The 17737-nt window shown below is 39.5% G+C and overlaps 1 protein-coding gene across 3 annotated transcripts in view; it reads right to left on the bottom strand.

The window, feature by feature from the left end:
• Window positions 1–17737, bottom strand: part of AASS (aminoadipate-semialdehyde synthase) — a 68496-nt gene that overhangs the window by 27368 nt on the left and 23391 nt on the right. For 2 of the 3 annotated variants that reach the window (XM_062206607.1, XM_062206531.1), the window contains exons 5-14: window positions 13527–13594; window positions 13284–13430; window positions 12317–12395; window positions 12073–12200; window positions 10565–10713; window positions 8461–8583; window positions 7979–8090; window positions 2058–2117; window positions 1803–1870; window positions 1324–1392 (exon numbers count right to left, since the gene is read on the bottom strand). In XM_062206607.1, the coding sequence (XP_062062591.1) occupies window positions 1324–1392; window positions 1803–1870; window positions 2058–2117; window positions 7979–8090; window positions 8461–8583; window positions 10565–10713; window positions 12073–12200; window positions 12317–12395; window positions 13284–13430; window positions 13527–13594 (1003 nt within the window). The remainder of the gene's footprint in view (window positions 1–1323; window positions 1393–1802; window positions 1871–2057; window positions 2118–7978; window positions 8091–8460; window positions 8584–10564; window positions 10714–12072; window positions 12201–12316; window positions 12396–13283; window positions 13431–13526; window positions 13595–17737) is intronic. The other variant, XM_062206583.1, reaches the window with a different exon arrangement.

Here is a 17737-nt window from a genome sequence, read left to right as displayed (position 1 = left end):
CACTTAAGAACCACTGAAATCATAACTTTGAAATCTCAAATGCCATGTGTTGAATGCAGAGGCCTAAGACTAGTAGGAGATATGGCTCATTCTCAGTTTGTTCTGTTAGTACTTGTATCTTCTGGAAAGATAACTCTCTGTCTTTCCTAAAAGCCATGACCTTCAAAGCTGTGATTAAGTATTATCCATTTCTGTAAACCTATTAATATATAAGCTCTATTTTGAATATGGAAGAGATTCGTTAAATGTCTTTTGAATCCAAGTCCCTGATATTGGGGTAAGCATTTGGTGCAGCTGTTAAGACACCATTTGAGGCCGGCGCCATGGCTCAACAGACTAATCCTCCACCTAGTGGGGCCGGCACACCAGGTTCTAGTCCTGGTTGGGGCGCCGGATTCTGTCCCAGTTGCCCCTCTACCAGGCCAGCTCTCTGCTATGGCCCAGGAGTGCAGTGGAGGATGGCCCAAGTGCTTGGGCCCTGCACTCCATGGGAGACCAGGAGAAGCACCTGGCTCCTGCCTTCAGATCAGCGTGGTGCGCCAGTCTCAGCGCGCCAGCCACGGCTGCCATTGGAGGGTGAATCAACGGCAAAGGAAGACCTTTCTCTCTCTCTCTCTCTCACTGTCCACTCTGCCTGCCAAAAATTTTTTTAAAAAAAGACACCATTTGAGAGTTCCACATGCTATACTGAAGTGTCTAGGTTCAAGTTCTGGCTCTGCACACAATTTCAGCATCCTGCTAATGTACACCCTGGGAGGTAGCTGGTAATGGCTCAAGTAGTTGGGTCCCTGCCATCCAAATTGAGTTCTATGTCCTGCCTTAGGCCTGGTCTACCTTAGAAGTTGCAGGCCTTTAGGGAGTGAACCAACTTATCCCCCTCTCTCTTTCAAGTAAATAACTAAAAACTATTTTTTAAAAAAAGATTTCCCAATTTCAACATGAAACCATGAAAATGATACCAAGGAATTAGTAGCGTACTCTGTTGTTGGAAACTTAGACCAGAATGTCTCTTGAACAGACTATGACAATGTACAAAATGCTAAAGAACAAGGAGTTACTAAAAAGATAACACTATTGTACTTTTGTTTGCAAAAGTACACACAAGTTTATATGTGGGATCTTCAAAAAGATTGCAGAAAATGCATATTATAAAGAATCTAGGGGCTGGTGCTGTGGCACTGTAGGTTAATCCTCTGCCTGTGGTGCCAGCATCCCATATGGGCACTGTTTATAGTCCCAGATGCTCCTCTTCCCATCCAGCTCTCTGCTATCGTCTGGGAAAGCAGTAGAAGACAGCCCAAGTCCTTGGGCCCCTGCACTCACATAGGAAGACCCGGAGGAAGCTCCTGGCTCCTGGCTTCGGATCGGCACAGCTCCGGCTGTTGCAGCCATCTGGGGAGTGAACCAGCAGACGGAATACCAATCTCTGTCTCTCCCTCTCACTGTCTGTAACTCTACCTCTCCAATAAATAAATAAAATCTTATAAAAAAAAAAGAATCTATTCATGGACTTCAAAAAATTTTACATAAAAATGAGCCTATCTTTTAATTCCACAATTCATGGACTTCTTGAGTACTTTCAAGTAAGATATTACATAGCCAAAATGATGCTATAATATTCTTCAGGAGAAAACAACATACATTAGTTCCAAACAGTCACTTTTAGATTCCCTACATTTACAGACATCAAAATCTACATGTATAAATCTAATGATTTTAAGAATTCTATTAAAGTATTAAAAAACATTCATCTCCAAGATAAGAATAAATGTATAAAGCAAGAGGATTTGAACAATACTTACCTATCCTCCCGGAGTTTCTGGATATATTTATATTTATCAGTCAATGTACCATTGGATGTAATCACTGCCTAAGTGTATATAACACAAGACATTTCATTAGAACACAAATTTTACTTCCAGGGGTTCATGACTGATACAAATGTAGACAAAGTGAGAGATATAGTGAAACAAGGAGAAGGAATAGGTAAAGGAAAGAAAAGAGTCAGGATGACAGTGATAAAACTACAACTGTAGAAAGAAATTCTCATAACTTACATCTCGCACCACAGGAGAAAAATTCTGGCTTTCAAGAGGCTGTGTTGCATCTGATAATAACTGAAAGGAAAATGAGATTGGTTAGAGATATATTAGATTGCAAAGAAGTCTTCTTGGTGCTTGCATCCACATTCAAATATTAGCCTAAGGGGGAAAAAGAGAATTCAGGAAACAGTTTTCTGAAGATCACCAAATACAAAATATTGGTTATAGAAGTCTTCTATAAACAATTGATTTTACTTCCAAGAACACAATGCTTAAGTGTAAGTTCAAATTTTTAATTAACATCATCTTTTGTTGATTGGAACACATTCCAAAAAAAGCTTATCTTTCCCAAGCAATTAGATGTGTCATATTGAGCACATTGTCAAATATTATCACGAGCTTCCAATCCATAGTCCTCCATCTGAGAGCCTCCATCCCATTCCCAAGGCTCAAATCATCCTATAAGAACCAGAGAATGGATTTTCCACTTCACAGTGCCATCAACCCTGGAGTAGTCAATATTATTAGTTCTATGCAAGGCACATCAGCATTTCAAATGTTAATAGGGAAAGTTACTTGATCAAGTATATCTCAAAAGTTATCCACATTCTCTTCCCTTCTCTTGCAAGATTGAGTTAGACCACAGTAAAAAGACTTATATTGCATATTAAAATGCAAGCATCCTTCTAGTCCTCTTTTCTCCCATGGTACCCAATTCTTAAATGTAACGGTATTTCCAAGGAGGGACATAGTAAGTCCACACTGCTTCTAAAGGCCAAAGAGAGCCAAGGAGACAATCCTTCTTCTCTAATCCTAGGCAAAGTCTAGAGCACTCACCAGACTAAGAAAGAGAACAATGTCCCTAAGCAGATACCAGCAGCAGAGAATTTAGTTATTGTATTAAAATAAATCTAAAATTACTTTCATGTATCGAAAATATCAGAAATGTAAGCCATCTATTCCTGGGATATAGGCATTAAAGTAAAAAAGGTAAATATCTATGAGCCAGGCCCATTTTGGAGAGCTCATGGAATTAACCCACTAGGGCCAGCTCTGTGGTATAGTGCATAAAGCTGCTGCTATGGTGCTGGCATTCCATATGGGCACCAGTTCCTGTCTCAGTTGCTGCACTTCCAATCCAGCTCCCTGCTAATGCACCTGGGAAGGCAGCAGAAGATGCACCAAGTCACTGGGCTCCTGCCACCAGTGTGGGAGACCCAGAAGAAGCTCCTTGCTCTTAGCTTCAGCCTGACCCAGCCCTGTCCGATGCAGCCATTTGGGAAGTGAACCAGCAGATGGAAGATATCTCTCTCTCTTTTTCAAATAAAAAAAAAAAAATCAAAAGAGAGAGAACAAGAAAGAGAGAGAGGGAGGAAGGAAGGGGGAAGGGAGGGAAAGAAAAAGAAAAAGAAAAAGAAGTAAAGAAAGAAGAAGAAAGAAAGAAAGAAATGAGAATGAGAAAATCAAAGATTTAATATTATTGGCCGGCGCCACGGCTCAATAGGCTAATCCTCCGCCTGCAGCGCCGGCACACCGGGTTCTAGTCCCGGTCAGGGCGCCGGATTCTGTCCCAGTTGCTCCTCTCCCAGGCCAGCTCTCTGCTGTGGCCCAGGAGTGCAGTGGAGGATGGCCCAAGTGCTTGGGTCCTGCACCCGCATGGGAGACCAGGAGAGGCACCTGGCTACTGGCTTCAGATCAGCATGGTGCACCGGCCGCAGCGGCCATTGGTGGGTGAACCAATGGCAAAGGAAGACCTTTCTCTCTCTGTCTCTCTGTCTCTCTCTCACTGTCCACTCTGCCTGTCAAAAAAAAAAAAAATTCAACCAGAACAAAACAACAAGCATAGGTTACTTAATCATCTGTATGCCAATCACTTTCACATGTAATACTTTTGATAGCTCATCACTATTTCCTAGATTAATTACAAGCTATTTATCCTGGTGTTAAGAATCTTTCCAGCATGGAACTAACATATAAAACTTTACTCAGACTCAGCACACAGATGCTAACATATAAAATTAACATATAAAACTTTACTCAGACTCAACACACAGACACCCTACCTTATAGTTCTCAACTGCATATGAAAAATTTTGCCAAAAACTGACCATATGTCTAGTTATCAAGCAAATCTCAATAAAACTCTAAGGACTGAAATCAAACAGAATATACTAGCAACACTATGATTCATATATCAGTACTAAAAACAATCAGAAAATCTCCCACATGAATGCAGGGGCACAAGGATTTGGGCCGTCTTCCACTGCTTTCCCAGGTGTAATAACAAGGAGCTTGATCAGAAGTGGAGCATGGTGCTTGAACCAGCGCCCATATGGGATGTCCACATTGCAGGCCCTGTGTCACAGAACTGGCCCCATGAGGGAATATTTTCTATATCTTAGCCTGATAAGGTAAAAGTTGCACTGAAATACATAACTTTAGTCCTCAAAAAGGATTATTTATAGCCAACGGTATAACAATAGTTCTTTGAGCTACTCCAAAATTCTGCTAGACTGAATCCACATATTACAACTAGAAAGTTACATTTTAGGAATGGAAGCTTAAGCTCTAACTGTCCCTCATGCAGACCACAGCTACAGACTCTGGACAACATACAAGCAATAACAAACTACATGAAGGCTTCAGAGAAAGAACAACAGAAAGCAGTCTGGGGAGAAGTGCCAGAGCTTGGGAAAAACAGCAGCTGAGTGCCCCATGCTTTCTGCTTTGCTCTGCAGTATGAAGAGGTTCCACCAACTGCCCAGCTGAAGCCAACAGGGCTGCAACTCAGAGCAACCAGAACTAGGCGAGTGTTAGGAGAAAATGCCACTAAGCACAGACTCAGAAAAAGGGAAGTCTAACATTTTATAAACTTTGCTCCTAACTAAGGAGATACAGGTAGACTTCCTTCAGCTCAAAGAAAGAGAAAAAAAGTTGGACTTTCGTCTGAGCTACTCCTCTCCTCCCCTCGCTGTACAGATGATGCACAATTTTCCATTGAGACTAACCAAGTTAATATCAGTGTGAGTCTAACCAATTAACATTTGTTTTAAGTTAAAACAAAACACCAACACTTTTCAGAGAAATACAACAATCCAGAATCTCCACAGCATAACATTTACAACATCCAGCACATGACTGCAAATTATCCAGTTTATGAAAACAAGAAAATGATGACTCATTCTTACATGAAAAGACAATCAATAAAGGTCAACCTTTATTTGACCCAGAATGTAGGAAGGATGATTTCCAGTAGGCCACTTCTTATCCACAATTTAGCTTTTTCCCATTTCACTTTTCCATGATCAATCAAAATCTGAAAATATTAAATGGAAAAACCCAGGCATAACTAGTCACCAGTGTTAAGCTACACATCATTCTGAGTAGCAGGACGAAATTTCACGTCTTCTTACTCCATCAGATCCGGGACGTGAGTCATTCCTTTGTTCAACATATCACACTGTGTATGCTACCTGCCTGCTAGTCACTAGGTGGATGTCTCAGTTATCAATAACTGTCATAGTATCTCAGTGCTTGTGTTCAAGCAACCTTTAGATGGTAGCGCAATGATAGGTCTCAATGACTATCTCATTCACCTCAGCTCATCTCATCACATAAACATGCATCATCTCACATCATCACAAGAAGAATGGGTATATACAGTCCGATAAGATATCTTGAGAGAGACCACCTTCACATAACTTGTATTATAGAGTATTTTTATAGTGTATTTAGATAACTGTTTTATTTTTCATTATTTTAGCTAATCTCACTGCAGATAATTAAAAAATTATACTTTATCATGGATGTAAAAGAAAACTATAGTATATACAGGGTTTAATACTATGTATGGTTTCATTGGGGGTCTTGGAAAGTATCGCTCTGGATAATTGGAGACCACTAAAAAGGCTGTAAAGTGGCCCTATAGCTATTCTACATGTCCTAAAGAAGACTACATTTATAATCAATGAAAAGATAAACTCTTAGCAAAGAAAGAGATAACATCTCTTGCAATAATGATTAAAAATAATTGCTAAAATTGAAAATATATATTATATGGAAATATAACCCTGAAACAAACAGACAAAATAATGTCACAAAAAGGGCTTATTGGTAGAATAGAGAACATGAAGACATTTTCAGATAAAAGACAACAAAGGAAATCTGTCACCAGCAAATCTATACTATATGAAATGTTAAATTTAGACATTCACTCCACAGGAAAATAACACACACACACCACACACACACATGCACACACACACACACAATGAACAACACAAGAAACGGCATCTGGAAATTCACTATTGCCTTTTCTAAATATATGCACCATTTGGAAAAAAAAAAAAACCTGGTGTTAAATTGGAAATTGCATAGAAAATTAATCAATTTTTAAAAAATATCATGTAGGATCTCTGTCTTTAATGTGCTGTACACTGTTATTTAATGCTATAACTAGTACTCACTAGTACTCCAACAGTATTTTTCACTTTGTGTTGCTATGTGGGGGCAAACTGTTGAAATCTTCACTTAATATATACTAAACTGATCTTCTGTATATAAAGAGAATTGAAAATGAATCTTGATGTGAATGGAAGGGGAGAGGGAGCAGGAAAGAGGAGGGTTGCAGGTGGAAGGGAAGTTATGTGTGTTGGGGGGAAGCCATTGTAATCCATAAGCTGTACTTTGGAAATTTATATTCATTAAATAAAAGTTAAAAAAATATATATGCACCATTTGGCCCCTTAGACATTTACAATTGCAGAATATTAAACCTGGAGAGAGCATTAAGATTATATATCGCAGCCACTTCATTTTAAAGATGAAACATGTGAGGCTCCAAAAAGAAGTGAGCACCCTGCTCAAGGCCATGAAGCAAGCTGATGTCCCCAGCAAAGCCTTGCATCTCTACTCTGTCATGCTATGTCAACCTCTCAGCACCAACCCCAGATACACTGCAGATCCAGAACTGACTGCATTAGCAACCCTTCTGAACTGTAACTTCTCTATGCTTCAGTTTTTTAATCTATACAATTGGTTTAATAGTTGTATCTGCCTGATAGGGTTCTCATGAGAATTTGAAATCAAAATACAGAAAGTACTGCCTGGCTCCTCCAAGGTGCAGTATTGCACCCAACCAATGAGAATGCCTTCTGCTTGCATTTTCTAAAGCCTGGCTATATCCCTCTGCTGACTTATTCCAAGATGAAAAACAATGGGGTAAAATGGAATAAGGTTGGAAAGAAGAGAAGATCACAGACTGGAAGTCTCATCTATTCTTGTTCCACTAACTACTGTCCCATTGTAGTGTGAGAACTCCTGGTGAAATTATGAAAAGAAAAAAAGCCACTCCTCATACCATTGGAATCAGAGACAACCATTAGCAAAAGAAATGTAAAGCAGGACGTGTAATAACACTTAGGATCAATCAGACAAATATTCCGTGTTTTTCTAATAAATAAAATAGAATTTCGACAATACAGTATTGCAGTAATCAGTCACTGATGACAGAAGAAAAATACACAATCTTAACACACGCTGCCACTTAACTAAGCCTTCGTGACTAAAATCCAATGACATTTTCTCTACTTCTGATTTGTCAAACCTATTTATCACAGCACAGTAAGAATGTCCCAATATGAATTGACCCAGATAGCAAGAAATGAAAATAAAACTAGGCTTATCTCACATGTCACGAGCATTCTTAGTAAAAACATGTACAACAAGAGACAAATATTGTAATTAAGCATGAAGGCAGTGATATAATCACATCCCCTGTGAGGCAGAATAAAATGTATCAGGAAGCACTTTGGGGAAGGGCTGGCATTTCATTTTACAACAGATTTCTTGGATACAGAAGACCAGAACACTCATAAGATCCCTCCAGAATTACAGCTAAAGTCACAGAGTTGTTGCTGCTGTACCAGTCTGCTTACCATTTCTTCAACATACGGGTAAAGCATGTCTCCAAAGTATTCTGTAGCTTCGATGGGAAGCTGTGCAGGCAAATTGTCAATGGAACACATCAGAATCCCAGAGCCTTCAACACTAGGAAAGGCAATATGCTTTAATCAGATGCACAAAATGTTATTTGGAAGTACTAATTCTCCCAGATGTCTACTCCATTATATTTGCTTCATTGTCACTTGTAATTTTGTGCCAAAGGATGTAAGAAAATAACTGGCTTCCAAACAAAACTTTTCCCTTCTTTCACAACCCACCTCCCACTTAAACATATTATATGTGTTTAAGTGCACAAATCTGCATGTGATATTTCAACCAGACTTTTAAATATGTTCATTTGAGTTTATCCAAAATTTGCAGACCTTCATAAAGATGTGAAATATTGAGTATTTTAGATGAGTGTACCCACGTAAGTGACACATCACTCACCACCTAACATATTTGGCAAACTCACCTGTCATGAATAATATGCTGGTCAGCATCATACATGCAAAAGGGACGCTCTATTGTGGTACACTCAGTCATAAACTCTATAGATCCTCCTGTGTCTGCTGAAATGTCACATATTGCCACAAGTCTGAAAACAACGTCAATGCTTAGATAAGAGGATGGAATTCTGAAGCTTCTAACAAGACTAAAAATTAATAAAAATGAAATGTAACAAGTTTCAATGTGAATGCCAACTCTCTCTAAAGCCCTTGGGCTTTTTCCTTCAGCTCATTCTTCAGGGACACTGTGTTATTCTGGGACATAGAAACCTTCCCATATGAGTTTGAGTCACCACAAGAGGAGTTGGAGGGAGGTGGGGAGGGAGGGAGGGAGGGAGGGAGGGAGGGAGGGAGGGAGGGAGGGAGAGAGAGGAGAGAAAATAAAAAGAAAAATTAAGAGAGGCAGGTAGAGGGTGGAAAAAAATGAAGCAAGAATGAAAAATCCCTTCCCTATAGAAATCGTTAACAAAAAACTAAAGTTAACCTAGTTAACCATCTCTAAATAACTCAGAAATGTTCAGTTACACTATCTTACTGTGTTTAGTACTACAAAATTTCATGTAAGTGCACAGGATTCTTTAAAATATGAGCAAAAGTCTGAGCCCAACATGCAAAAGTTTTATAAGCTAGATGACAATTCTCCTGCCAATTTCTAATCACCACCAGCCTACAAGAATCTACAAGAGACCTAGACTGTCACAGTCTTACACTGTATTTTGATGGCAGGTATTTATCAAGCATCAATCCTATCACCTGAAATTCTCCTTCTCCCCACTCCTCCATTTGCAGACTTTGTTGAGCCCAGTGCTCCCACTTTGGGCTAAACTCCTGTGATATGGTTGCTCTTGACATTCCCTTGGCATTTATGTGATGCCAGCTGCGTGCCTGAGGACAGCAAACATTATCTTTTACTCTTCTCTATCCTTCAGCTTAGCAAAAAAAAAAAAAAATTCCAGATAGACTAAGTGTTCCACAAGTACTAACTGATTGATAATTAATTATCTGAATGTCCTTTATACATCAGCTAAGTCCTGGTGTTTATAGCTAAGGTAAACAAGGATCCAGAGACTAAGCTCTATTAGGAAAGTGAAAAATCATAGACACAAGAAAATAAATGATCATGAATAGAAAAGAAGAGAGAAACAGAATAGATAGGGAATGAGGATTCGGAGAAGTTGTCTCCGAGGAGGTTGATTTGGAGCTGCATGTGGAGTCACAGAAGGCAAAAGCAGAGTTTCAAGCAAGGACAGTGAATGTGTCAGGTGCTGCAAGGAGGCTGAGTAAGATAAAGGAGACAGGTAGTCATTAAAAATCAAGCCTGGGGCAGGCATTTGGTTCAGCAGTTAGGATGCTGCTTGGGACACCTGAATCCCATGTCAGTGTGCCTGGGTTCAAGTCCTAGCTCAGCTCCAAATTCCAGCTTATGATAATGAACACTTAAGGAGGCAGTGGGTGAAGGCTCAAGTACCTGAGTTCCTGCCATCCATGTGGGAGACCCCAATTGAGTTCTAAGGTCCTAGTTTCATCCTGGCTGAACCCTGGCTGTTGTCAATTCTTGGGGAGTAAACCAACAAATCAAAGACTCTCTCTCTCTCTACCTTTCAAATAAATAAACAAATAAAATTTAATTTTTTGAAGATTTACTTATTTATTTGAGAAGCAGAGTTACAGACATAGAGAGGGAGAGGCATAGAGAGAGGTCCTCCATCCACTGGTTCATTCCCCACTCCGCAGCTGGGCTGATCCGAAACCAGGATCCAGGAGCTCCTTCTGGGTCTCCCATGTGGGTGCAGGAGCCCAAGCACTAGGACCATCTTTCATTGCTTTCCTAGGCCATTAGCAGAGAGTTGGATTGGAAGTGGAGCAGCCAGAACATGAACCAGCTCCCATATGGGATGCTGGTGCTGAAGGTGGAAGCTTAAGATACTATGCCACAGTGCCGGGCCCAACAAATAAAATCTAAAAGAACAATGAAGCCCTGTGATGTGTTGGTATAACATATTCTCTGATCTCTTAATAACAGATGCTGCTGATTAAACACTGCCATTGTCACTGAAGTAATCTCCTTACTTGTGTGGTAATGCAGGGCAGCCTTCAACTCCAGCCACTGAGAACTTGCCTGGGGCTAGGAGACTCTGGGCATCTTGGCGAGTTAGTAGACGCGGGGTGTTTTGTTCCCAGTAGATCCCATTAATTAAACAAGTTGTATAGGGTGCAATCTGTAAAGCAAGTTCCCAGTTCAACAAAATAGAAAATGGCCTTCTCTTCCAATACAGCTGGCTGAATGAGAGCTACCAGCAAAGTCCATGAGAAATAATTAAAAGGACTTTCTTATTTTCCAGGTCAGTGGTCATCTTTGAAGGAAGATATTAAAAACCCACCCATATTTCATTGTGGAATTACCCCAGGAGAAATAAACATATGAACATAATAAATACGATATTATCATTTTTATTTTATCACGTATTTAATAGAGGGAAGAACAGAGTCAAGTGACCTAAAATTCTATTTCCAACTCAACCACAAGTACTGTGTGATTGAAATCATGCTGCCTTGACTTCTCTGGGCTCTATTTTCCTTACCTGCCAGATGGGGATAACACATACCCCGTTCCTCCAAGGAACGCTGTGAAGATTAAGTCAGATAACATCTGTAAGCTCCATGGAGAAATGTGCTATAGATATGCATATGTATATATGGTAACTATGCATTACAAGTGTTAGGATGCATCCAATCACCAATACTTCTGTGATTGGGGAAAAAGGAGGGATGGAAATTTACTAGATTCAAAAATGTTTAGTTTCCTAATTTTTGTTCCTCAAGCAGCTCAAGCACTCTCAAGCTCAAGGAAAGAATCCTTCTTGCAATGTGCTGTACATACTTAAACAGCTAAATTTCAGGCCAGAACCTAAAAATGCTGTTATTCAAACATAGTTAAAATTACTTAAATCATTCATTTCACAAGGAACATAGGCATTTTTGTGTTTATTGTTTGTTTTGTTGGAGGACTGCCACAAGACCAATGACTAAAGAATACACAAATAAATTGTATGCTTGAAAGATAAGGCCAGCATGCCCCATCACAGTGATTTGACTCACAAATAGGTTCTTCGTACAGTGAAGATGAGTCTGTGCTTATACAACTACACTATTTCACTCTGGCCCCAGGTACTCAATCACATGCATTTCCAGATGGCTGGCTGAAGTCATGGTCGCAATTTCTGGCCATAGAAAGGAGAAACCGATGCTGAGTTCAAACCTCATAGACATTGTTTTTTGCCAATAGTACTGATGAGACTGAGATAATACAGAAAATATCCACAGGAAAAGGTTTAGACCAATTGTGCACATGCAGAACTGAGGTGAAAAAAGAGACTGTGAAGTAGAGGCAAACCCACAGAACCCACCAAAGCCACTAGCAAGTATTCCAAGCTCTAGTAAAAAAACAACATCTCCCAAGACCAATTCATGATACCCAAAGCATTCACAAGTCAAGACGAGGAAATGAAAACCAATATACACATTCATAATTTCTCTCCCTAATAGCCCAACTACAGTGTCTCGAATATGATACTCACGTCAGTATTAAAGCGACTTATGTAACGCTCAGGGTATTTGTCATACTCTACAGGATCATATACACCATCTGTTTTCCTGACAAGATGATGATGGCGACTTAACACTGTCCCATACACCTTTCTGAGGTCTTGCAGAGAAGAAAGAAATTAGTATAGTGGGTGACAAATATTATAAAATATTACAACATAGGACTATTAAAAATAGTAAAAAAAAAAAAATGCAGCTACATTCTCCTCCCCTTACCTCCAGTTTGGGAAACTTCTCTTAATTCATGGGGTTCCACATATTCACAGGGTAGTTCATTAAAGATTTCTTGGGCTCCCTATAAGTAATATATCAGTAAAAATCTAAACAACCACAGGGGAAAAGGCAACACCATTTCCTGCAAATATCCCACTTCTTTTCCCTACAATTCTATAACTTCACATTCTGCCCTGTAGCCAAGGCAGACACACAGAATTCTAGACAAGCTGCTTGCACATGGTCCACCATGAGTGACCTTTCATTTCAGTGTAACCAAAACATGATTGTTATTTTTTTTAACCTAACTTACTCAAATTAGCAACAAGAGTGGTTAGCAATGAGGATACAAAAATATTTACTTTTAATCCATTGCAAAAATTATTCCAAATGAGGATACTCTGTTTCCTAAAAGATAAAAAATAAGATGCCTACCTCACAATATACTACTAACAAAGATATCCTGCTTGTGAAATATTTCCTTTGAAGAAAGATCTATTTGGTAATTACAAGTTTATCTGGAAGATTACACGTGTATGCTCAAAACCACCTTAGGAGGAAGAAACTATAGTTGCAGCCTTGAATTAATCTTCCTAATATCTTATTGGCAACTCCGGGAGTCACTTCCAAACATTAGGACATCTCAGTAATAGAGGTAAGACACATTAGCCTAAGGTAACCTATACACTGTTATAATGACTCAAACTAAAAAAGAGAGAAAAGGAGAGGGAGATAGAGAAAGAGAGAGAAAGCAAGCATCCGAAGCATGTGGTAGCTTAGAATTAACTGAAAACAATTAAAATGTTTGGACCATTATTGCTCTTCACTAAGAGGAAAATTCACAGGTAAGAAAAATACCTGAAATAGAATACCCTTCTTTCAATTTTAAATATCCACCAAATGTCCACATCACTTAAGTTTGTTTCAGAGCTTCAGACTGCTTTACAGTAAAAAGAAAGGTGGAATTTACCTTAGATACATTTCCAGTCCCTGTGAACACAAATGTTAGGGGACCTATTGACTTTGGCATCAAACCCAGAGATATTTCGTAACCAGCATCACGGACAGCTTGCACAGCCTGACTGCTGTTCCTGTAGTTATGAGCCATGCCAATGTGCTGAAAGCAAGCACACACAATGCAAGTTAGTCCATCGTCTGATATATTTTCTATTCACAAAATGTTATGCATTTTCAAAAACTAAACATATCTCACCATAAAAGGAGTGTGATGTCCCAGAGCAAGGAGCCTTAAACCCATTCCGTGAAGAATGTTTATCATCCCTATTGCAGAATCAGACCAATAGAAAGACCATTAGTTGGGAGGAGTTAAAACTGTCTCTCTGACCACTCTCCAAGCTGCTCAGAGCCCTGAGGAAGCACAGATCTCTACATCTGGGATTTGGAATGCACAATGGGAGACCATATCCATGCCCTCTGTTTTCTGTCATCACATGCACTAACCCAGCTGCATCCCCAGTATCCCTTCCACTTTTCATCTTGACAAATGGCAAAGTTAATTTCTTCTTTATGAAGACTCGACTCTCCACCTTGGCTCCAGATCCTTCACCTCCTGTCTCCTCAAGGAATGTACTTTTTTTTTTTTTTTTTTTTACAGGCAGAGTTAGACAGTGAGAGAGAGAGACAGAGAAAGGTGTTCCTTTATGTTGGTTCACCCCCCCAAATGGCCTCTACAGCCGGCGCTGCATCAATCCAAAGCCTGGAGCCAGGTGCTTCCTCCCGGTCTCCCATGTGGGTGCAGGGCCCAAGCACCTGGGCCATCCTCCACTGCACTCCCGGGCCACAGCAGAGAGCTGGACTGGAAGAGGAGCAACTGGGACAGAATCCGGCATCCCAACCGTGACTAGGAATGTACTCTTGATTCAGTTCCTTCTCTGATACAGCAACATAGCAATCCTAGCTTATTTACAGTTAGTGTTTTTACAGTATATCTTTCCTCATCATTTTTTTCTTAACTTACTTGTATGTTTTTTTAAAGATTTATTCATTTGGAAGACAGAGTTACAGAGAGGCAGAGGCAGAGAGAGAAAACCACCTGCTGGTTCACTTCCCAGATGGCCACAACGGCTGGAGCTGCACCAATCTGAAGCCAGGAGCCAGGAGCATCTTCTGGGTCTCCCAAGAACTTTGGCCATCCCCCACTGCTTTCCTAGGCCACAGCAAAGAGCTGGATTGGAAGCGGAGCAGCCGGGACTCGAACTAGTGCCCATATGGGATGCAGGCATTATAGGCATTGGCTTTATCTGCTATGCCACAGTGCCAGCCTCTACTTGTATCTTTATACTTAAATTGAACAACTTATAAACAAAATATAATAGGATCTTACCTCATTATTCTTTGAAAAATTGGAGTTCCAAGGCAGTCATTTGTTCTGCTGGTTAAGATGGTAGTTAAAGAGGCCTCATCTCACATCATAGTATGTGGGTTCTATACCTGCCTCTGGTTCCCATACCTGCCTCTTGGAGGCTGTGGTGATGGCTCAAGTAATTGAGCTTCTATCACCCACATGGGAGACTTGGATTGAGTTCCCAGCTCCCCTCATCAGGCTTAGACCAGCCCTGGCCCAATTCACAATTAATCAATCTCTCTCTCTCTCTCTTTCTCTCTCTCTCTCTCTCTCTCTCTCTCTCTCTCTCTCAAATACATAAATAAATTTCTTTTTTATCTTTTATTTAATAAATATTAATTTACAAAGTACAGCTTATGGATTACAATGGTTCCCCCCCCATAACTTCCCTCCCACCCCTCTCCCACTCCCTCTCCCATTCCATTCACATCAAGATTCATTTTCAATTATCTTTATAGACAGATCAATTTAGCATACATTAAGTAAAGATTTCAACAGTTCACACCCACACAGAACATAAAGTGTAAAGTACTGTTTGAGTACTAGTTATAGCATTAATTCACATTGTACAACACATTAAGAACAGAGATCCTACATGAGGAGTAAGTGCACAGTGACTCCTGTTATTGACTTAACAAATTGACACTCTTGTTTATGGCATCAGTAATCACCGTAGGCTCTTGTCATGAGTTTCCAAGGCTATGGAAGCCTTTTGAGTTCGCTGACTCTGATCTTATTTATACAAGTTCACAGTCAAAGTGGAAGTTGTCTCATCCCTTCAGAGAAAGATACCTCCTTCTTTGATGACCTGTTCTTTCCACTGGGATCTCACTCACAGAGATCTTTCATTTAGGTCTTTTCTTTTCTTTTTTTTTTTTTTTTCTTTGCCAGAGTGTCTTGGCTTTCCATGCCTAAAATACTCTCATGGGCTCTTCAGCCAGATCCAAATGCCTTAAGAGCTGATTCTTCCGCCAGAGTGCTGTTTAGGACATCTGCCATTCTATGAGTCTGCTGTGTATCCCACTTCCCATGTTGGATCGTTCTCTCCCTTTTTAATTCTATCAGATAGTATTAGCTGACACTAGTCTTATTTATGTGATCCCTTTGACTCTTAATCCTATCATTATGATCAATTGTGAAGTGAAACTGATCACTTGGATTAGTGAGATGGCATTGGTACATGCCACCTTGATGGGATTGAATTGGAACCCCTGGCATGTTTCTAACTCTACCATTTGGAGAAAGTCAGATTGAGCATGTCCCAAATTGTACATCTCCTCCCTCTCTTATTCCCACTCTTATATTTAACAGAGATCACTTTTCAGTTAAATTTAAACACTTAAGAATAATTGTGTGTTAATTACAGAGTTCAACCAATAGTATCAAGTAGAACAAAAAAAAATACTAAAAGGGATAAAGTATTAAGTTGTTCATCAACAGTCTGGACAAGGGCTGATCAAGACCACAATGAGGTTTCACCTCATCCCAGTTAGAAGGGCTCACATACAGAAATCTACCAACAATAGATGCTGGAGAGGATGTGGGGAAAAAGGGACACTAACCCACTGTTGGTGGGAACGCAAACTGGTAAGACCACTATGGAAGTCAGTCTGGAGATTCCTCAGAAACCTGAATATAACCCTACCATATAACCCAGCCATCCCACTCCTTGGAATTTACCCAAAGGAAATCAATTTGGAAAACAAAAAAGCTGTCTGCACCTTAATGTTTATTGCAGCTCAATTCACAATAGCTAAGACCTGGAATCTACCCAAATGCCCATCAACAGTAAACTGGATAAAGAAATTATGGTTCATGTACTCTATAGAATACTATACAGCAGTCAAAAACAATGAAATCTGGTCATTTGCAACAAAATGGAGGAATCTAGAAAACATTATGCTGAGTGAAATAAGCCAGTCCCAAAGGGACAAATATCATATGTTATCCCTGATTGGTGACAACTAACCGAACACCAAAAAGGAAACCTGTTGAAGTGAAATGGACACTATGAGAAACAGTGACTTGATCAAATACATAAATCAATTTCAATTGGAGTTTTTAGGCCATTGAAATAACTATTGATATAGTTGAATTTTAAATCACCACATTGCAGGAGTGGATGTTCAGCTTAGTGGTTAAGATGTTTGTGCCCTAGAGGGTGCTTGGGTTTGATTTCTGGCTCTGGGAGGAAGCAGTAGACCCTGGGAGGCAGCAGTGATGGCTCAAGTAATTGGGTTCCTGCTTCCCACATGGGAGACCTGGATTTCATTCGTGTCTCCTGGCTCTGGCTCTGGCCCTGGTCCATCCCAGTCCTAACTGATGCAGGAATTTTAGAAGTGAAATAAACTACCCATGGGAGATAACACACATATATACTCTTTCTCTCTGCCTCAATTCCTTCAAATAAATAAAAATAATTTTTCAAAAATAATTACCATACTGACCATATTGTTATTTGTGTTCTTCTTGACCCCATTTGTTCTTTGTTACCTTTTATCTTTTCTTGTATATTTGCAGGAATCTTTTACTTTATAGTATTAAAACATCTCCAACATCTTATTTTGGTTTTAGTGATTCTTCTAGGTTACAATATGCTTTCTTCAACTTATCATAGTCTACTATCAAATAATATCATGCCATTTGGGGAATAATTTGCCCTATTTATGATGTAAGTTTTATTTCTACAAATGCTGTACATGTCACAACATACTGTTTATTTTAAATTCTCAATTATCTTTTAAAGAAAAATGTTAAAATATGAAATCTTTAATATTTCTTTACACTTTATCATTTCTAGTATTCTTATTCCTTCTGTTAGTCCCATATTTCCAACTGGTTTCATTTTCCTTTTGGCTAAAGAACTTTATGTAATATAACTTCTATGGCAATAACTTGTCTTGGCTTTCATTTGGCCAAAAAGGCTTTATTTCACCTTCATTTACTGGAAAGATATCATTGAAAGATATATCCTTTAGGGAGATTTTATCACTATAGATAGAATTCTAGGGTGACTTTTTTTTTCCTCTCAGCACTTGAAAGATATTGCTCCATTTTCT

This window comes from Lepus europaeus, chromosome 1, assembly GCF_033115175.1.
Source record: "Lepus europaeus isolate LE1 chromosome 1, mLepTim1.pri, whole genome shotgun sequence".
NCBI classification, from domain to species: Eukaryota; Metazoa; Chordata; class Mammalia; order Lagomorpha; family Leporidae; genus Lepus; species Lepus europaeus.
This window is presented reverse-complemented; position numbering and strand designations above follow the sequence as displayed.